General features: G+C 47.6%; 1 protein-coding gene across 1 annotated transcript; it reads left to right on the top strand.

Moving 5' to 3' along the window:
• The first annotated feature begins 2,309 nt into the window (after positions 1-2,309).
• Positions 2,310-3,854, top strand: LOC127330528 (probable inactive receptor kinase At1g27190). Its single transcript, XM_051356714.2, has one exon. It carries the CDS (start codon positions 2,413-2,415, stop codon positions 3,091-3,093), a length of 681 nt encoding a protein of 226 aa, XP_051212674.1. The 5' UTR covers positions 2,310-2,412; the 3' UTR covers positions 3,094-3,854.
• Positions 3,855-22,419: the final 18,565 nt, after the last annotated feature.

The following is a 22,419-nucleotide window of genomic DNA, read 5'->3' as shown; positions in this document are numbered from 1 at the left end:
GAGTGAGGGTAAAAGCTGACGTGGCGAGGCTATAGTGGGGTGATGCATTGGCACCAGCCTTAGGCCTCGAAGACCCCACCATCAGCTTCTTGGCGCTCTCCTAGTACTCCCAAGCCTTTTCTCTTATGTCCTCGGTGCTCTGAGGTGTTCCCCCGCTCACACATAATAATCGGTCCCACCGTGAGGTATTCATTGATCCACCAATGTCCATCACACATAGTCCCACATCTAAGAAAGTCATGTCAGGTTGTCAAACAAGTAACAGTCACACAGTTTGGTTATTTGCGATGCTAGGCTAAAGCGAGGAGGACAAAACCAAGAAGTGTTTCAAGCATTGGGCATAACCAACATCTACAATTTATGCACTTATGTCTTTTCTTTTCTGCACAGGTCTCATATGATCATATTTTGAAACAAAAATTTCTAGGTTCACAACATATAGCATAACCAAAATCTACCATTTTAGTTTACATTTTTCGAAAACTTGGAAGTATCACAAAAAAATAGGTTGCACCTACAACTAGTTGCAAAATATTCGCACTCGTAAACTAAGTAGCACAAGTCTATCCAATGCAACACAAACAAAGTACTACCGCGAGTCCAACAAAGTTGCAGGAATTCCACTTAGTTCTCTAGAAATTGGGATTGCCGCGAGTGCTTCTTGACCGGCTTTATATTCCTGCTTAGACTTCAGGATGGCCCAACTGATTTTCGTGAAAAATTCTGAGAATCTTGTAATATCAGTTAATGCATTCCAAAAGAATAAATTGATGCCTGCAGATTTTTTTTATTAAAGCAAGTAATCCCTCCAAACCATATTACCTGCCGCTTATTCATATTTAGCTAGACACATTGTAGATTTTTATTATGTTCTAGCAACAAGTACTATTAGCCGGAGGGATTAAAACAACTAAACGACAAGCAAAGCTATGTAAAACGCAAGCATCAGCGCTACAAGACCCACTCCACAAAACATATATCCAAGATTTAAATTTATTTACTGATTAGTTCATGAGTGTAGATACACCCATTGTTTGAAAACATTTTTTTCAAAATATTAAAAAAAACAGGTTATACATCTAGAATTCTAGATATTCTATGGTTGCACACAGAGTTTGATGGATTTTTTTACTTTTTATGCCTTATGTAAAAAAGATAATTTTAGTTCATGAGTGTAGATACACCCATTGTTTGAAAACATTTTTTTTTCAAAATATTAAAAAAAAAACAGGTTATACATCTAGAATTCTAGATATTCTATGGTTGCACACATAGTTTGATGGATTTTTTTACTTTTTATGCCTTATGTAAAAAAGATAATTTTAGGTGTTTCAAAATAACATTTTCACGAGAACCAACCTGAGGTTGGGTGGTTAGGAATATACCTGGGAATAGTTCGGGTCGGGCCGGGCTTCGGGCTGGGCCTAACAAAGCCCAACGCAAAAAACCCAGCCCAAGCCCGGCCCATCACAACAAATACCCATTGGGCTTTGGGCCTTGGGCCGAGCCTCTTCCTTATTTGGCACATTTCTCAAGTCCAGGCCCGGCCCAGCGCAACCATCGGGCCTAAATCTTCGGCCCAGGCCTAGCCCAGAGACATGTTTGGGCTAGCCCAAGCCCGGGAATTTTGGGCCGGGCCGGGTCGGGCCGACCGGGCCGGGCTTCCCATGGCCAGGTATAGTTAGGAGGGTGGTTGTACCCTAACACACCAGAGTTCAAACCCCCCCAGGTTTAACATCTATGTGTCTCATAAATGTGGAATATTTATTCAGTGGGAGGTGAAGTTTTCGTCGACAATGAGGCGTCTGTGGTGACTTCGTCAATTTCAAGATCCAATCCGCCGGCTCAGTTTTCTGGACGTGCTCATAGGGGTAGAGTATGCGTGTGTACGTTCATAGGGTGAGTATATGCACGTGTACGTGAGTGTCTATGTTTGTATTGTGTTTCTTAAAAAAAATTAACTTTTTCAAATGACATGTTTTATTTTTTTACATAGGACATAAAAAATACTGTATATTTTTTCGCACAACTTTTTTACATGGATTTTTTGTCTGAACTTTTTAATATTTTAAAATTCGTTTAAAATGTCTTTTTTATCATAGATGCATCTAGCAAACAGATGCAAATCCATAGGTTACAGTACGTTTGACCACTGGATATTTGACGAGCCAAACTCTCGTTGTTGACCCGGCACCGGCAGCCGGCCGGCACGACCCAAGCAATCACCACCTCACTCGTGATTCGTCTCACTGACAGGATAGTCGGTGCAATTAGTCAGCTGACCTTCGCTTCAAATCTCCCAAATCTTCACCTCAGCTTTCTCCCCGCCGCGCCAAAACACACACACGGCACGAGTCAGTCTACCCCGCGCCTGGTCTCCCCGCCACCACCGGCACCACCAATCCGGCCGCCATGTCTAACTTGCTCCTCCTGCTCCTCTTCCTGGCCATAGCCGTCAAACTGACGCCCGCCTCCGCGCAACCAGCACCGGCGTCACCAGTCAAGGAGGATGACGTGCGGTGCCTCCGCGGCATCGAGCAAAGCCTCAAAGACCCCGACGGCCGCCTCTCCTCCTGGACCTTCACCAACACCACGCCCGGCGCCATCTGCAAGCTCGCCGGCGTCGCCTGCTGGAACCGGCTGGAGTCGCGCGCCCTCGCCCTCTCCCTCTCCGGCTTCGGCCTCCAGGGTGCCGTACCCTCCTCGCTCCAGTACTGCCGGTCCACAAACACGCTGGACCTCTCCAACAACTCTCTCTCTGGGCCGATCCCGCCCGCGTTCTGCGACTGGCTCCCTTTCCTCGTCAACCTCGACCTCTCCGGCAACCGCCTCTCCGGCCCCCTCCCCTCCGAGCTCGCCAACTGCGTCTTCCTCAACTCGCTTAAGCTCAATGGCAACACCCTCTCTGGCCAGATCCCCGCATCTCTCTCGCGGCTGAGCCGCCTCAGGTCGCTCCACCTCTCTGACAACCGGCTCGAGGGCCAGATCCCGCCCCAGCTCGGCGCAGCCTTTCCAAACGAGTCCTTCTCCGGGAACCCTGGTTTGTGCGGACCTCCGGTTTCCCCGCGCTGCGGCCGCGGGCTTGGTGTATAATGATTTATTTACTACCGTTTCAAATACACTTTTGTCAAACCATTTTATGTTCAATCATGGATTCTGAGAATCATGAGTTGGGTGCTTTAAATTTCAACTGTGATGATAGCACACCGTCAGATTGATAATTAGATGTCATATGGAATATTTTCATAATGTGTAGCTCTTGCTATTTAAGGCAACATGTTCTTATAAAAACTAAGGGTCCACATATCTGAAAATACCAATCGGAACCTGGCAACGCGCGAGGATGAAAGTGGAGCCAATCACAGCTGACAACATGTGTATTTTCAGCAGTATATGATATGTATGTCTTGGTCACGGCTTCGTATTCATTAAATCATCCATCCTCTTTTCTCCTTCCTTCTTTAACGCGGGGCAACGATCACACTGTACAAGTCCATAATTGCTGCAAGGTACTGTGCGACAAGTTCAGCCCTCTTCAAAGCCACCCAGTCACCCACCACTAACCACTGGTCATTTCCTCTTGAGCTCTTCATGGCAGCAAGCTCCTCTGGCCGGCATGCTTCTCCGCTCAAGATGCATGGCAGCGAACTCTTGGCCGACGTGATCCTCTGGGTGAGCTCCACGGCATCGAGCTCTTCCAGCCGCTGTGCTCGTCCGTGCGATCTCGATGCAGCGAGTCCCTCCGGCCGCAATGGTCCTCGGCGCAAGCTGCATGGCAGCGAGATCTCAGGCCGTGTGCTCCTCCGAAGGTGGACGCGTGCTTTCCCAATGGTGCATGGAGGAAGCGAGCTCACTCGAGCAATAAAATTGTGAAGCACTTGTGGTGCAATTAAATAATTGTAAAATTAATTTTAAATTGTTGATGAGATTTTGTAACAATCTAAGAAAAATGCACAAATAGTATTTGTAAACATAGGTCTCAAAAAGTAATGCACAAACCTGAGTCCTTGGTATTTACTTCGGAGGAACTTCAAAATCAAGTTCTTGTCATGCTAATTATTATGTAGTCAAGGATTAATTCCCTGGTGCTACATTTGATAGCACTAATTGATCTTAGTTTGACTATTCAAAATTATAATTATCTCTGATAATGGTTAATTATCTCCGCCAACGATTAATTATTGTTATAACAGGACACCATTAATACAAAATATTTTATTTGAACTAGTACAAAATCACAATTTTCACCCGCTGCGCCATTAGTACAAAAATGTTCATTTTGGATTAGTCAAAACTAACCTTTTTGACTTTTTGCACCAGTAGTACAAAATTGTTGACCTGGGATTTTTTTCTATCTACGCTATGGATACAAAAAATTATTTAAGAATTAGTGTTTAAAATTAATCATAGTTGCAACGTCCATTTTCTGCATACTATAAAATCCATTTTCTTTTGGACTCCTATTTTCAGTTGTTACCACTTTGATAATTTAGATTCCCAAATAGTTTAATAGGCATTTTCTTTACTTTTGTTGAATGGTTCTATCTAAAACAAATGGAGAATCTCTTTCCGTTGAGGCATTGTGGGTTAAATTTCGGCCAAGCAATTCTACTCCAATATATTCGTAATGGAAATTTTCATGTATGAAGATCTACCGTTCAGGTAAGGCTCATTTCTAATGAAAATGTCGAGTGTGAAAATCTACGATTTCTCTACAATCAAGATCTAATCCTATTGAAAATTGTCTTCCATGGAAAGCTATGGTTCCATTATGATCTCATGATGCATTTATTGGCGTGTTTATCACAAGAGATAACATATTTAATAAATTGGCACGGAGCAAGAAGTACCTTTTTTTTTCTGAACAACAAGGTGAGCAAGAAGTACCTTGTGACGCTGATGAGGCCACACAACACATTTTCTTTCATTATCTCGTTGCTTGCTTTCATGGCAACATAGAAGTGGTAAACAAACAGCTTTCAGTATTAGTATCGGATATTTCTTCCAAAAACTGGTTGTTTGGATCGTGTGAGGAGTTTAGATATATCATTTTGGCTGGGGCAGCCGCTCTGTGTTTGGTCATGTGAGTTTCCGAGCTGAAACTTTTTGTACAAACTTGCAGATTATTTTTTCGGTTTACACATTTTTCGTTGTCATGGCTGTGTTGTAGCCTACCAACCTCTAGAGACGTAACCCGCCATTCGTTAGCCAACACCCATACCCACATTATTTGGAGAGGGTATATATGGACAAAATAATCATTACCCATTCTAACTTAGGTATAGATAGGGTAATATTCGCTTGTCCACATTTCATCCATACTACTATTACCCATAGAAAGTCAGAGGAGGACGTCACTCGGACAGCCACAAGCGGCGGGAGTAGAGCCAATGATGTGCAAGAGAGGTGGCACGGGGCTCTAGTGGTGCTGGCTTGAGGGGCTGGGAGAGGGACGAGTGAGGCTTTGGGGTAGCTTGCATGTAGCTGGCTATCTCATCCACGTCCATAGGTATGTCACGTAGGATAAATGTTTAGGTGGAGGAGAGAGAATGCTGGAAAAAAAAGGTTTGCTTTCTCTTAGTTAAGAGATGATCTCTTAGCACAATCTCTCTCACCATAAATTTAGGATATCTAATTACTATAGATAAGACTAAAAAATAACGAATTGTACATCATGTTTATTGTTATATCTAAATTACGTGGCAGCGCTAAGATAAGACAGTCTTATCAACCATTGCACATACTCTAAGGGGGTTTATGGTTTTAGCAAAACCATTGTAACTGATCGTGTAGTTGAGTTGATGCAAATGCTAGGTGTACTTAATATCTTCTTGATAATAATACTAGCAAGAGTGCCCGTGCGTTGCATCGGAAGAAACAAATACTCACCTCTCCTCTTAGTGATCATCGTTGATGTTTGTCATGTTTCTCCTATTAATGACGAATATATATAATCACTTACAAGAGTTCATTGATGCACGCGTCACCTTTATACATATGTTATTAATATATGAATCCAAATGAATTTACATCTAGGGTTTATTTTTATTAACCGGCAATGACAAATATCGCTACATTTTTTAGCGCATGAAAAATATGACTACTGAAAAACAATATCTTTACGGTAATTTTCTAGGACAAAGCCCGTGCGTTGCTACGATGCACACTAAATCAAATAAACTTTCTTTATATGTTCAGATCCATCTCTATGAAATTCAAATGGCATGGCGGTCTCGATTTACCTGTATTTATTTTTGTAAAATTCACCCAACATCAATTTATATTTACAAAATATGTAATATAGAAAGCATTACAAGACTATTTAGGGTGTGTAATAGTGAAAATCAAATTGCATAAATTTAACATGTATAATGTTTTAGTTTCAAAAAAAAAACATGAATGATGTTTATCAGAAATCTTAGAGATGTCAATGAGAATTGAATTTATTTTCTCGTGCAACCCTGTGTGGATCCTCGAAGTGGCCACAACCATCGGACCTAGGAATTTTCACATCCAAAATCAAAAAAGATGCAGATCTTACCAAAGCATACTGATCTGCTGGTGCATCATCACATATTCACATATTTTGCTCTATGTAAGGTCGACTCTATGGTATTGCAATATCCCTAGACAATTTTCAAAATATGGGAAGGATGTGTGTTACCGAGACAGCATGCGAGCAGCAGTATACATGTGCTCTTGCTCCTCAAGAAAATCTTCCGTACGAAATTATACGCCTAGATTTGCAGCCGCAGCTGTTACTTGGACGGGCCTCGCCCGATTTTTCCGGCTAGGACGCCGCCTCACCTCCCGCTCCCCTCAGCCATGTCGACGTTGCCGAGGTGCTCCTCGCTTGGCTCCATCTCCTCAACATAATAGACGAAGTCGTGCATACTACATACATGCTAGCCAAACCTTATTATCGTCGCTACTGCCATTCCATCGAGAAGATGACCTTTCAGATATTGAACATAAGCGCCGAGCTCACCTGTTCGGACTCCGGAGTTGTAAGAAGATACAGTTACTGGCACGGATGCAGAGCTGTACGAAGCCGTCGTGAAGGGTCTCCGAGCTGCCGGTGCAGGAGCTGACGGCGGCTGCCGCCAGCAACGCTAATTCACCAATCTGATCTGCAATTTTACCGAGGCCTACCTAATGCGAGTGTACCCCTGGGCTGCCGCCGCCCCTGCCTCCCGCCAACTGGTGGCTGCAGTCTCCCGCGTACAAAGGCGCTGCAGGATTCCAGCCGTCCAAGGTCGATCAACCTTAGTACTCTTTGAACTGAAATCAACGGACATCATAGACCAACACAGATATCAGGAAAGACACTGACGAGCGTGTGTACGGACGGACTATGCCAGAAAAGATGGTTATGCGGTGGGTCGGCCGGACGTGGCCGTCGCCGATGCTCCCCTGTTCTTGGGGATCAAGAAAGGCGCCCGTGACGAAAGGTTGAAAGCGTGCTTGTCAGGCCCCGACGGGCTCTAGATGGCCTCGCTTCTCGCGGGTCGCTCCTCGATTTGGTCCGGGCGTCTGCTTCGGTGGCTAGCGAATACCGGCGAGCTTATGTGATCGATTTGGTGTCAGGATTTATGTAGGCTTATATCAGAAGATTTCGTGAGAGGAGGGGTCAGGAAATCAGGATATTTCCGGTAGAAACTTGCCTTGTTTGCATACGAAACGGGAGACTACTGTACGTGACCGAGCCAGTCTCATGAGACGTGCATGTTGCTGACTCAAGCATCTATGGTAGGTATAGAAAAAGTCCCCGATCAGGTTTCTTCCCTTTTCTAATGACCCCCGATCGGCCAGGGTAAAGTTAAATAGAAAAAAACGTTTCGGTTTGTTACTTATGGGTGGCACGGTGGGTAATTTTCCTCCACGTTGGGGGTAGTTTTAAGTTGGACGACGACCGAGGGAGAAACTCTTTTGCTTTTATTATTAGGTACTAGTTAAATGCCCGTGCGTTGCTACGGATCTTAAGTTAACGTTTCTTATGCGCATGTAAATATTTAATGGCCACTCAGACACATAACGTGCTCTTGTTTATACCGTTCCTTCTTCTTTTCCACCTTCTTTTTCTCACTCCCACAACAATAGACTCCTTATCCGGCAGCCTATCACTCTCTGGCACGATATTACTTTTATCCATCGCTGCAAACGAGGACAAACGAGGACCAGTACAATACATGTGTCTATGTTCTTTTAATCTCCATAACATTTTAAATATGTGACTAATGCTACCAAATACCAATTCCATACAATTATCTACTATGTGACCTTTTTTGCATCCATGGTTAAACAGTGCAACAAACATACAATATAGTTCTTGTTAGAAAAAGATACAATATAGCACATTTTCTTTCCTTTTTCTATCAGTGTGGTACTACGACCATAAATATGCACATTTCTAGACAAAAGTAACAACAAAGCATTTGGCACTAAAAATTATCGACAAAAATGAGTCTGACATGGTTATTAGAAGATGCTATCAGAAGAAAGGGACTACTTGAATAACTTATGAAATACATGGATAAAAGATGTACAGAAGAATCAAAATGAGCGAAAATATAGTGACACATGTTAGAGAAAGCGTTAATCCAATAAAAGATCTTTTGACATACCAGTAAAACAACTATTTCTGGTTTGTGCCGCACCCTTCATTCAGTTGATAGTGCTCTCTATGACGCAGGTGCAGTAACTTTTCAGAATTCTTAGCATCCTAGTGTATTGGGAAAAAGATTTAACAATTGACGAACTGCATGAAAACACAATGATATTGCATAAAAATAATCGCAAACAAAGTTTTAATAATCTTGATAGTTAAATATCAAGATCTCATGGAAGTTTCTTCACATGAAAGACGTGGCTACCAATAAGAAACATAATTTAAAATATATTGCAGGTTGTTCTGAAACCTAAAAATAAAAATTGAAAATTGATGGGCAAGGTAAAGAGGCGGTAAAGAGGCATGAGACTGATAAAATGTTTCATGCTCTTGTTATAATACGGTATTTCTAGATAGTATCTTGGTTAGGAAAAGCAATTTATAAACTTTCGCAAACTGGTTTTGACTTTGGAGTATACCCTTCTTTCCAATACCTCCCAAACCGAGGCACCTCCAAGACAAAGGGGCCACCGAACCTCACACGAACCCACCAACTCGTCACCGCTGGTCCAAACCGGCCGAACCATTCTCCCGTCGGCCCTAGATGTGACAATTTGCGCGCCAATGTGGCATCTCTAGCAGTGGCCAAGCCAAACAGGCCAAATCCCAGGATGAATCCTCCAGATCCATCGTCGACCTCGAGTCTCCACCGGCGCCCACGGTCAGGCCATCAGGTAGCCACGCACCTGTGCACAGACACTACCAACCCAAACACACCATACCTAAGGAGTCACCCCATCGCCGCTTCCACCTAGGTTGCCACACCTCCCCCATCGCCACCTCCACATGTGCAAGGCCACCCCTAGCGCAGTTCACCGACCACCGCCACGCTAAGCCCCACCGACCTCCGCCGAACTGCACCGCCGCCAAGGAGGACGCCGCCTGGCACAGATCCTCTCACGCTGGGTAGAGAAAGGCCCACCGCCGCCGGCACCGTGCGGGCTTTGCAAGTTGGCATACGTCGCCGGCCGTGGGAGGACGGGATCTAGGGTTCCGCCCCAGGGTCGCGCGGGGCAACCGAGGAGCGGTTTCCTGTAGGTACATTTCTGAAGAGGGTGACATTGTTGGAGCGTCCGTACCTCTTCCGGATGAGGTGGCGAGGTACAGGCCCGCTGAAGAAGGCGACCAAATCTCCTTATCTTCTTCGTTACCTTAGTTGTCGTCATCATCGTATTTGCTGATGCTGGACTCACCACCGCCGTCGCTCTGACCACGGCACTGGCGACGCCTCATCTGCGGAAGGAAGTGAAGGCCTCCAGACCATGCTGCTAGCATCGGAGCTGACCGCGACCTGGCCTGAACTGTTTATTAATGTCCGTCGCGGACATATGTCTTGGTGATGGATGCGCAGCTGAATAGCCAGGTAGCACATTCATGATTCATCATTGGGACAAGCACAAGATTGATCGATCAAAGCGTTTACCGGGACAAAGAGGAGTCAGCGTCATTTGTGAGGACAAAGCGAAATCATGGAAAACCAACGCTAGCTGAAAACAGTAACAAAATGGGTACCAAACTGAACTCATAAGTTATCTGAATATATAGAACTGCGCTTACTACAAAGTACACGTCAGTAGAAAAAATGGAACATCAGAGGGCATTTGGACCTGCGTTTGGCCGGCAGCATTTTACGTAGATGACAGGATGTTATGTCGGAGTGGGGTGGACGCAGTGGAGGTGAGAAACGAAGGGAGCGACAGATGGTGAAATGGCAGTACAGGTGCTAGGCCCTTGACCCATGTACGGGTGCGTTGATCTTGCCGCGGAGATGGAGGACAATCGATGTCGACCGAGGCCATAGCGGCGGGGGCGAGGACATGCAGCGAGGCCTTCAGAGGCGGCTGCGTCGGAGCAACAATAGCTTGCGTGGTATAGGATGGAGATGGAGATTGCGAGGCGATTTTACCTGGATGGTAGGAGGAAGGTGTGACCGAGTAAATCGGATCCAAACAGAATATGGAAAGAAAATTATACGGAGGATCACACCCATAAGGCATGTGCACCTTAATTTTCTCGGAAAATGAATCTGGCTAAGGAGGCGGAGGATGTACCAACAAGTGATCGGATCCACCAAAATCAGAGGTGCGGAGGCGGATGGACAGGATGCTTCTAATCTCCTTCATCAAACGCGTTGTATGACGTACGACCAACTCGAATATAATAGTAAAGATATATTCAATCTTCAATTCAACTGTAACTTTGATGGATCTTTAAGTTCTTGTTAAAAGGCTTGTTTTAACCCAATCCATCTATTCTCACAAAACAGGAACCCAATAGTTCATAAGACTTCGTGTTACATAAAATCATCAGCTAACACATGACCACAAATTAAGGAGTTCCGGATAGAAGCAAATAATTTATTAATCCCTCATCACAATAGACACCTAGCAAGTGAGTAGAAATTGGGCTGGAAAAGACATGCAATTATCTCTCATGTATGGCAACGGAGAAACATCATACGCAAAATTCAGCATTGCGAGTGATTTGCAAGTGCCTCTAGACAGACCATGTAGTGGAAGTATGATAGGACAATCTTGAGGGCCTGCTTACTAAAACATAGTGTTCTGAATGATAAAAATCAATCAAAAGCTTCTATATATGTTTTATTAGGTATATGGTGCCACGAAGGTAGGATGGTGACCACAGCAATATTACGTTTTATCAGAAAAATTATACAACATGTGGTGTATGCAGGGCCGGCCCATAGGCCGGGCAAACAGTGCGACCGCACTGGGCCCCGCGAGTCAGGGGCCCCAAACCTGGTGGTGGTAGTCTATAGTATCATTTGTAAATTCTAGTTTTTGGCCTCTAAATAAAAAGTCCAACCTGGTCACCATGCACGGGAGAAACACACAAAGAAATCCACCATCGGCCTGATTGGTTTAAAGAAAAAACAATCATTGCACTTCTCCCGTGTTTGCTCTGGTACTCAATGATTCATCTCCTCCATGCATGAATTTAGGGTGTGTTCGGTTTTGGAATACAGAGGAATGGGATGGAATCGTTCTGCACCTAGAGGCCATTCTAGTGTTCGGTTGGATCATGGAACGGAACCAACTGGTTCCTCCGAAGGGAATATTCGTGCTAGATGCGGAATTGCCTCGTTCCACCAAATTGGCCGGACGAGGTGGAACGGCTCGTGCTCACGCGTTAATCACTCTCTCTCTCTCTCTCCCGTATCCATCTCCTTCCTCGCGCTGAAGCCGGGCAAGCGGCCGCCAGCGAACGGAGCAGCGGCCATGCGAGGCGACCAGGACGGCGACCAAGGGCGGCCGCCGGCGGACGGAGCACGGCCAGGACGGGCCGGCCGGAGCCAGCGCGGCCGCCGGCGGACGGAGCAGCGGCCAGGACGGCGACCATGCGAGGCGGCAGGACGGCGGCCAGGGCGGCGGCCAAGGGCAACGGCAAGGCGGCCGCCGGCGGACGAGCAGCGGCCAGGGCGGCGGCCAGGCGGCGGCGGCCAAGAGCTGCGGCCAAGGGCGGCCACCGGCGGATGGAGCAGCGGCCAGGACGGGGCCGGCCGGAGCCAAGGCGCGGCCGCCGCCGGATGGAGCAGCGGCCAGGACGGCGGCCAGGGCGGCGGCCAAGGGCGACCGCCGGCGGACGGAGCAGAAAAATGGGTTGTGAATCCCTTTAAATTAGGCTAATTTCAGGGCTAATTAGTTGTGAATCCCTAATTAATTGCATATTTAGATTAATTACATCTGGTTCCATTCCAGCCTTCTCTTTTTGAACCGAACAGAAAAATGGGATGGATGGAATGTGATGGAATGGAACCATTCCATTCCATTCCACCCGGTCTGGAAACCGAACACACCCTTATAGGACGGTGTTGTCGCTGATGTGCTTTCCAATGTCACGGTCATTAATGGAGGCTAGTGGCACTACTACATCGTTTCCCAAACACCTGTCCTTCAAGACTTCAATTATCAACAATATAATTTCTTCCAAATCAGATAGCAGTTTGAGTTTACGGCGATGGTAAGCTCTGTTTTCATCATTTCCATTCCACCTCAATCAATTGTGGAATAGCTCGTCTCTCTTTTCTCTTTTTTCATCCTAAGAATCAAGATTTGTTTAGGGAAAGGAAAAAAAACAAGTTGAATACTTGATTTCAGTTTTGCTTTGTTTTAAAGGTATTGATTGGATTTGAGAGAGTGCATCCTACTCAAGAGAAAGAGAAAAATCATTCAGGTCATGTGGGTGTGGTCTTCTTGTTTATGCTACGGAATCGTGTGTCCTTCATCCAAATCAAGCCAGGTGCTTCATATCCCTGTCTTGACCATTTCTATGCAGCTTGTATTACTTGTTTGGTGACATGTATTCTAGAAAACGATATTTTGTGATGTCATTACAATTTCTTACAATAATGATTAGTTTGCTTGATCGGGACAAATATATATAATGTAGTGTCAGTTCTAAATTTAAAAGATCGTGATCTATGCTATGTACTAAATACTGCTTTATTTTCAATCAAGAATGTTTGATTGTTTGTGTGTGATGAAGGGCCCCTTGTTATCACTTTGCACCAGGGCCCCATATAAGTATGGACCGGCCCTGGGTGTATGTATGTGAAAGTGCAAAGGTCGGGAGACCTGTAGTTAGTCACTGCCACCTCTTATACGTTTTGGGACCGTAGGCCATTGTTTCGAAAAGCTGGATGTTAGATAAAACCTTGAAATGCTATAGACACGTGGAACAAAAGACAGCCAAATACAATTTTATGGCAAAAAAACAGAAAGGTAGCACTAGCTGTCCCCTGATATGGCTTGCTCCTTCGCTATGAACTGGTCCTGTGGTCATCAACAGAACAAGTTGTAGATGTCCAAGAAACAGAACAAGTTGTAACAATTTACTGCACAAAACATGCGAAATAAGGAAGATAATGTATAAGTGTACCTGTCAAAACATTTGGTGATCATCATAATAACAAGGATCTATCCAGTCACTTTATGGAAGTCTAATTGCACGGGTACAAAGCAGCAAGCGTCAGAGAACATCACATTTGCCATTCACAGAAAGCATGTGAGAGGTGTAACCGTGCAAGTTGTGTTAGTTGAAGTCAACTGTAAGAATAGGTCAGCATGATGTTGATGGTCCAGAGGATGCACAATGGATTCACATCCAGTCAGACTGCGAACTAAGGAGTACAGAGCAAAATAAGGCTCAGGTGGACTTTTGGATGAGGGGTAATTTTCTAGGAACTCTTGTACTCCCTCTGTCCCATGAAAGTTGTCTAAGATTTGTCAAAATTCAGATGTATCTTAGTTTAGATTTTAACTTGTCAGTACCCCTTTGCCCTTTGGATGCAAATAATTTTTGAAGTTTGAATTATGATTTCTGCAAGTAAAAGGAGATAGTATGCTGACGGTCCTAGCTACGAAGCTCTACCGTGTATGCTAACGTGGCAATGAATCGGGTCCACTACGGCGGCGTTCACAACCGAAATCCAATCGTTGCATGTATTCACCGTCGTCGCTCTGGGTGGCGTTGCCGATAGTTCACCAACATGCATGCGTCGGCGGCCAGCTCACTACATATGCTCATACGCGCAGGGTACTCACTACAGGAATTGCGCGCTGCGCCGACGGCCGTGGCGTACGCCGACGGCCAAATGTCGGGGCCGTCGGCGTACGTCCGGTCCAGGGCAGCGGCCCAAAGAGCCCCTCGGCGTAGTCGTACCCTCGGCGTAGAGCACCATACGCCGACGGCCACCCTCGGCGTACAAACGGCCGTCGGCGTAGTGCCTGCGTCTACTGCACACCTGCTCCGCGTGTGACGGCCCGGTTACGGCGTCAGCGAGGCGCCGAGGGTGCCCCTCGGCATAGTGCATGACCTACCTATGCCGACGGCCACCCTCGGCTTAGTTTTTTTTCTATTTTCTTCTCTCTCCTTTACTTTATATTATGTTTGTATTTATTTATGTAGTAGTATGAGTTATGTAAAAATGGTTCTTTTTTAATGGGAAAAATGGTAGATGCCATATGTAGCTAGGTCTCACGAGTGACGCACTTCGCAGACGGGTCAACTGGAGCTAGTAGGCTCAACATCTTCTATCGATGTACATATGTCCTCCAAAAAGGAAAAAAGTCCATTGCTAACCCTAACCCTAACCCTAGGGGTAGATTTGCATGGTCCCCACCGTAGGGTTTATTTTTTTATTTTTTCCTCTCTTGTATTACTTTATATTATGTTTGTATTATTTATTTACTAGTATGAATTATGTAAAAAATGGTTCTATTTTTTAAGAATTGGTAGATGGCATATGTAGGTCCCACGAGTGACGCTCTTCGCAGACGGGTCAACCGGAGCCACTAGGCCCAACATTTGCTATCGATGTACATATGGGTAGATGTGCGGGGTCCCCGCCCTACGGTTTCCCTAACCCTAACTCTAACCCTAGCTCTAACCCTAACCCTAACTCTAACCCTAACCCTAACCCTAGGGTTTCCACATACATTGCTAACCCTAACTCTAACCCTAACCCTATGGGTAGATCTGCGGGGTCCCCGCCCTAGGGTTTCCCAAGATACAGATCATCGGAGCGTCGGAATTGTTGGAAAACTTGCATCTGCCCCTAACATATATGTACAAGTGTGATGTAAGGTTTGGCTAACCTTGCATGTACCCGGCGTTGACGATTTCCGCATACATGGGCTAGCACTTGGTGAAATGCAGGATCTGTATGTGGAAACTCCCGCCACGGCTCAAACAGAGCCTATTTTATGGTAAAGTATGCCCAACCTATGGTTTCCATGTACATATGTCCTAAACAAACCAAAGCAAGTAAAAAAGTCCATTGGTAAACCCTCACACGGAGAAAGCTATAGGGGTAGATCTGCGGGGTCCCCGCCCTAGGGTTTTTCAAGATATAGACCATCGGATCGTCGGAATCGCTGGAAAACTTGCATATGCCCATAACATATGTGTACAAGTGTGATGTAAGGTTTGGCTAACCTTGGATGTACCCGTTGTTGACGATTTCCGCATACATGGGCTAACACTTGGTAAAATCCAGGATCTGTATGTGGAAACTCCCGCCACGGCTCAAATGGAGCCTATTTTATGGTAAAGTATGCCCAACCTATGGTTTCCATGTACATATGTCCTAAATAAACCAAAACAAGTAAAAAATTACATTGGTAAACTCTCGCACGGAGAAAGCTATAGGGGTAGATCTGGGGGGTCCCCGCCCTAGGGTTTCCCAAGATACAGATCACCGGAGCGTCAGAATTGTTGGAAAACTTGCATCTGCCCCTAACATATATGTACAAGTGTGGTGTAAGGTTTGGCTAACCTTGCATGTACCCGGCGTTGACGATTTCCGCATACATGGGCTAGCACTTGGTAAAATCCAGGATCTGTATGTGGAAACTCCCGCCACGGCTCAAACAGAGCCTATTTTATGGTAAAGTATGCCCAACCTATGGTTTCCATGTACATATGTCCTAAAAAAACCAAAGCAAGTAAAAAAGTCCATTGGTAAACCCTCACACGGAGAAAGCTATAGGGGTAGATCTGCGGGGTCCCCGCCCTAGGGTTTTTCAAGATACAGACCATCGGATCGTCGGAATCGCTGGAAAACTTGCATATGCCCATAACATATGTGTACAAGTGTGATGTAAGGTTTGGCTAACCTTGGATGTACCCGTTGTTGATGATTTCCGCATACATGGGCTAACACTTGGTAAAATCAAGGATCTGTATGTGGAAACTCTCGCCACGGCTCAAATGGAGCCTATTTTATGGTAAAGTATGCCCAACCTATGGTTTCCATGTACATATGTCCTAAATAAACCAAAACAAGTAAAAAATTACATTGGTAAACTCTCGCACGGAGAAAGCTATAGGGGTAGATCTACGGGGTCCGCGCCCTAGGGTTTCCCAAGATACAGATCACCGGAGCGTCAGAATTGTTGGAAAACTTGCATCTGCCCCTAACATATATGTACAAGTGTGACGCGTCATTTTATGTGCTAAATGTTTTCCGTTTCGCGCGTTGGCGGACGGGTGCACGTGCGCGCCCGGTACGGCCATACCGTACCGCATGTCCCGGCGGTCCCGTTTTGCGCAGTTGGCAAAGCAAACGGAGCCAAAAAATCGAGCAGAGCCGCGTGGCGTCATTTTATGTGTCCTAGTAACCACTGCAAAAGACGGAACTGGGATACGGCAATTATCTTGAAAAACCCTTCACGAATAGGGCTATCACGTCCGGAGTTCTATGGCTTTTAGGGGAAATGAGTAGGAAACGGCCCGTTTCACCACATAGTTTGTCGGAACGAGGCCATATTTGGCACGTGCGTGGGCCTTAGGATGGGAAGCAAGGCCCCGGTCGCGGATTTCCAATCCGAACCACGGGTGACGGTTTTTCCATTTTCGGGGTGCCGGAAGGGCTTTTTTTTGTGAAGGAGCTGCATGGTGCGCATTTCAGTATCGCGCGGGACCTCCGCGCGGCGGTAGGATACCTCCTACGCACCACCTATCACATGCCATATGCACGCGGAAGCCATCTGGGAATCCCACCCGCTTCCTGCGGTGTCCCGCCGAATCCGCTGGAAACTGACCGGATTTGAACTGGGGCGACACTTTCCTTCGCTCAATAAATGGAGGGAAAAATGTTTTTAGGTCTAGGACGCGTCATTTTATGTGCTAAATGTTTTCCGTTTCACGCGTTGGCGGACGGGTGCACGCGCGCGCCCGGTACGGCCATACCGCATGTCCCGGCGGCCCCGTTTTGCGCAGTTGGCAAAGCAAACGGAGCCAAAAAATCGAGCGGAGCCGCGTGGCGTCATTTTATGTGTCCTAGTAACCACTGCAAAAGACGGAACTGGGATACGGCAATTATCTTGGAAAACCCTTCACGAACAGGGCTATCTCGTCCGGAGTTCTATGGCTTTTAGGGGAAATGAGTAGGAAACGGCCCGTTTCACCACATAGTTTGTCGGAACGAGGCCATATTTGGCACGTGCATGGGCCTTAGGATGGGAAGCAAGGCCCCGGTCGCGGATTTCCAATCCGAACCACGGGCGACGGTTTTTCCATTTTCGGGGTGCCGGAATGGCTTTTTTTTTGTGAAGGAGCTGCATGGTGCGCATTTCAGTATCGCGCGGGACCTCAGCGCGGCAGTAGGATACCTCCTACGCACCACCTATCACATGCCATATGTGCGCGGAAGCCATCTGGGAATCCCACCCGCTTCCTGCGGTGTCCCGCCGAATCCGCTGGAAACTGACCGGATTTGAACTGGGGCGACACTTTCCTTCGCTCAATAAATGGAGGGAAAAATGTTTTTAGGTCGAGGACACGTCATTTTATGTGCTAAATGTTTTCCGTTTCGCGCGTTGGCGGACGGGTGCACGCGCGCGCCCGGTACGGCCATACCGCATGTCCCGGTGGCCCCGTTTTGCGCAGTTGGCAAAGCAAACGGAGCCAAAAAATCGAGCGGAGCCGCGTGCGTCATTTTATGTGTCCTAGTAACCACTGCAAAAGACGGAACTGGGATACGGCAATTATCTTGAAAAACCCTTCACGAATAGGGCTATCACGTCCGGAGTTCTATGGCTTTTAGGGGAAATGAGTAGGAAACGGCCCGTTTCACCACATAGTTTGTCGGAACGAGGCCATATTTGGCACGTGCGTGGGCCTTAGGATGGGAAGCAAGGCCCCGGTCGCGGATTTCCAATCCGAACCACGGGCGACGGTTTTTCCATTTTCGGGGTGCCGGAAGGGCTTTTTTTTTGTGAAGGAGCTGCATGGTGCGCATTTCAGTATCGCGCGGAACCTCCGCGCGGCGGTAGGATACCTCCTACGCACCACCTATCACATGCCATATGCGCGCGGAAGCCATCTGGGAATCCCACCCGCTTCCTGCGGTGTCCCGCCGAATCCGCTGGAAACTGACCGGATTTGAACTGGGGCGACACTTTCCTTCGCTCAATAAATGGAGGGAAAAATGTTTTTAGGTCTAGGACGCATCATTTTATGTGCTAAATGTTTTCCGTTTCGTGCGTTGGCGGACGGGTGCACGCGCGCGCCCGGTACGGCCATACCGCATGTCCCGGCGGCCCCGTTTTGCGCAGTTGGCAAAGCAAACGGAGCCAAAAAATCGAGCGGAGCCGCGTGGCGTCATTTTATGTGTCCTAGTAACCACTGCAAAAGACGGAACTGGGATACGGCAATTATCTTGGAAAACCCTTCACGAACAGGGCTATCTCGTCCGGAGTTCTATGGCTTTTAGGGGAAATGAGTAGGAAACGGCCCGTTTCACCACATAGTTTGTCGGAACGAGGCCATATTTGGCACGTGCGTGGGCCTTAGGATGGGAAGCAAGGCCCCGGTCGCGGATTTCCAATCCGAACCACGGGCGACGGTTTTTCCATTTTCGGGGTGCCGAAAGGGCTTTTTTGTGAAGGAGCTGCATGGTGCGCATTTCAGTCTCGCGCGGGACCTCAGCGCGGCGGTATGATACCTCCTACGCACCACCTATCACATGCCATATGCGCGCGGAAGCCATCTGGGAATCCCACCCGCTTCCTGCGGTGTCCCGCCGAATCCGCTGGAAACTGACCGGATTTGAACTGGGGCGACACTTTCCTTCGCTCAATAAATGGAGGGAAAAATGTTTTTAGGTCGAGGACGCGTCATTTTATATGCTAAATGTTTTCCGTTTCGCGCGTTGGCGGACGGGTGCACGCGCGCGCCCGGTACGGCCATACCGCATGTCCCGGCCGCCCCGTTTTGCGCAGTTGGCAAAGCAAACGGAGCCAAAAAATCGAGCGGAGCCGCGTGGCGTCATTTTATGTGTCCTAGTAACCACTGCAAAAGACGGAACTGGGATACGGCAATTATCTTGAAAAACCCTTCACGAACAGGGCTATCACGTCCGGAGTTCTATGGCTTTTAGGGGAAATGAGTAGGAAACGGCCCGTTTCACCACATAGTTTGTCGGAACGAGGCCATATTTGGCACGTGCGTGGGCCTTAGGATGGGAAGCAAGGTCCCGGTCGCGGATTTCCAATCCGAACCACGGGCGACGGTTTTTCCATTTTCGGGGTGCCGAAAGGGCTTTTTTTTGTGAAGGAGCTGCATGGTGCGCATTTCAGTATCGCGCGGGACCTCAGCGCGGCGGTAGGATACCTCCTACGCACCACCTATCACATGCCATATGCGCGCGGAAGCCATCTGGGAATCCCACCCGCTTCCTGCGGTGTCCCGCCGAATCCGCTGGAAACTGACCGGATTTGAACTGGGGCGACACTTTCCTTCGCTCAATAAATGGAGGGAAAAATGTTTTTAGGTCGAGGACGCGTCATTTTATATGCTAAATGTTTTCCGTTTCGCGCGTTGGCGGACGGGTGCACGCGCGCGCCCGGTACGGCCATACCGCATGTCCCGGCGGCCCCGTTTTGCGCAGTTGGCAAAGCAAACGGAGCCAAAAAATCGAGCGGAGCCGCGTGGCGTCATTTTATGTGTCCTAGTAACCACTGCAAAAGACGGAACTGGGATACGGCAATTATCTTGAAAAACCCTTCACGAACAGGGCTATCACGTCCGGAGTTCTATGGCTTTTAGGGGAAATGAGTAGGAAACGGCCCGTTTCACCACATAGTTTGTCGGAACGAGGCCATATTTGGCACGTGCGTGGGCCTTAGGATGGGAAGCAAGGTCCCGGTCGCGGATTTCCAATCCGAACCACGGGCTACGGTTTTTCCATTTTCGGGGTGCCGGAAGGGCTTTTTTTTGTGAAGGAGCTGCATGGTGCGCATTTCAGTATCGCGCGGGACCTCCGCGCGGCGGTAGGATACCTCCTACGCACCACCTATCACATGCCATATGCGTGCGGAAGCCATCTGGGAATCCCACCCGCTTCCTGCGGTGTCCCGCCGAATCCGCTGGAAACTGACCGGATTTGAACTGGGGCGACACTTTCCTTCGCTCAATAAATGGAGGGAAAAATGTTTTTAGGTCTAGGACGCGTCATTTTATGTGCTAAATGTTTTCCGTTTCACGCGTTGGCGGACGGGTGCACGCGCGCGCCCGGTACGGCCATACCGCATGTCCCGGCGGCCCCGTTTTGCACAGTTGGCAAAGCAAACGGAGCCAAAAAATCGAGCGGAGCCGCGTGGCGTCATTTTATGTGTCCTAGTAACCACTGCAAAAGACAGAACTGGGATACGGCAATTATCTTGAAAAACCCTTCATGAACAGGGCTATCACGTCCGGAGTTCTATGGCTTTTAGGGGAAATGAGTAGGAAACGGCCCGTTTCACCACATAGTTTGTCGGAACGAGGCCATATTTGGCACGTGCGTGGGCCTTAGGATGGGAAGCAAGGCCCCGGTCGCGGATTTCCAATCCGAACCACGGGCGACGGTTTTTCCATTTTCGGGGTGCCGAAAGGGCTTTTTTTTGTGAAGGAGCTGCATGGTGCGCATTTCAGTATCGCGCGGGACCTCAGCGCGGCGGTAGGATACCTCCTACGCACCACCTATCACATGCCATATGCGCGCGGAAGCCATCTGGGAATCCCACCCGCTTCCTGCGGTGTCCCGCCGAATCCGCTGGAAACTGACAAGATTTGAACTGGGGCGACACTTTCCTTCGCTCAATAAATGGAGGGAAAAATGTTTTTAGGTCGAGGACGCGTCATTTTATGTGCTAAATGTTTTCCGTTTCGCGCGTTGGCGGACGGGTGCACGCGCGCGCCCGGTACGGCCATACCGCATGTCCCGGCGGCCCCGTTTTGCGCAGTTGGCAAAGCAAACGGAGCCAAAAAATCAAGCGGAGCCGCGTGGCATCATTTTATGTGTCCTAGTAACCATTGCAAAAGACGGAACTGGGATACGGCAATTATCTTGAAAAACCCTTCACGAACAGGGCTATCACGTCCGGAGTTCTATGGCTTTTAGGGGAAATGAGTAGGAAACGGCCCGTTTCACCACATAGTTTGTCGGAACGAGGCCATATTTGGCACGTGTGTGGGCCTTAGGATGGGAAGCAAGGCCCCGGTCGCGGATTTCCAATCCGAACCACGGGCGACGGTTTTTCCATTTTCGGGGTGCCGGAAGGGCTTTTTTTGTGAAGGAGCTGCATGGTGCGCATTTCAGTATCGCGCGAGACCTCAGCGCGGCGGTAGGATACCTCCTACGCACCACCTATCACATGCCATATGCGCGCGGAAGCCATCTGGGAATCCCACCCGCTTCCTGCGGTGTCCCGCCGAAACCGCTGGACACTGACCGGATTTGAACTGGGGCGACACTTTCCTTCGCTCAATAAATGGAGGGAAAAATGTTTTTAGGTCGAGGACGTGTAATTTTATGTGCTAAATGTTTTCCGTTTCGCGCGTTGGCGGACGGGTGCACGCGCGCGCCCGGTACGGCCATACCGCATGTCCCGGCGGCCCCGTTTTGCACAGTTGGCAAAGCAAACGGAGCCAAAAAATCGAGCGGAGCCGCGTGGCGTCATTTTATGTGTCCTAGTAACCACTGCAAAAGATGGAACCATGGGTCAGCTGTCATCGGATGCCGTTCAAAGGGGTAGATCTGGTCCTCGGCATAGCCCCACGCGCCTTAGCTAGATCTATGATAATTATATATATTATGATTATTATATGGACCTATTCTTAATATATATATTAGTATATTATATTCAGAAAAATAAATGAAATGAAAAACCAAAAAGAAAAAAAATTGGGCTATGCCGAGGGCCACCGTCGGCGTATCTCCGGCCCTCGGCATAGACCCCCTAACC

The sequence above is a fragment of the Lolium perenne genome, chromosome 2, assembly GCF_019359855.2.
Source record: "Lolium perenne isolate Kyuss_39 chromosome 2, Kyuss_2.0, whole genome shotgun sequence".
Taxonomy (NCBI): Eukaryota; Viridiplantae; Streptophyta; class Magnoliopsida; order Poales; family Poaceae; genus Lolium; species Lolium perenne.
Note: the sequence above shows the minus strand (reverse complement) of the source record. Positions and strands in the feature narration are given on the sequence as shown.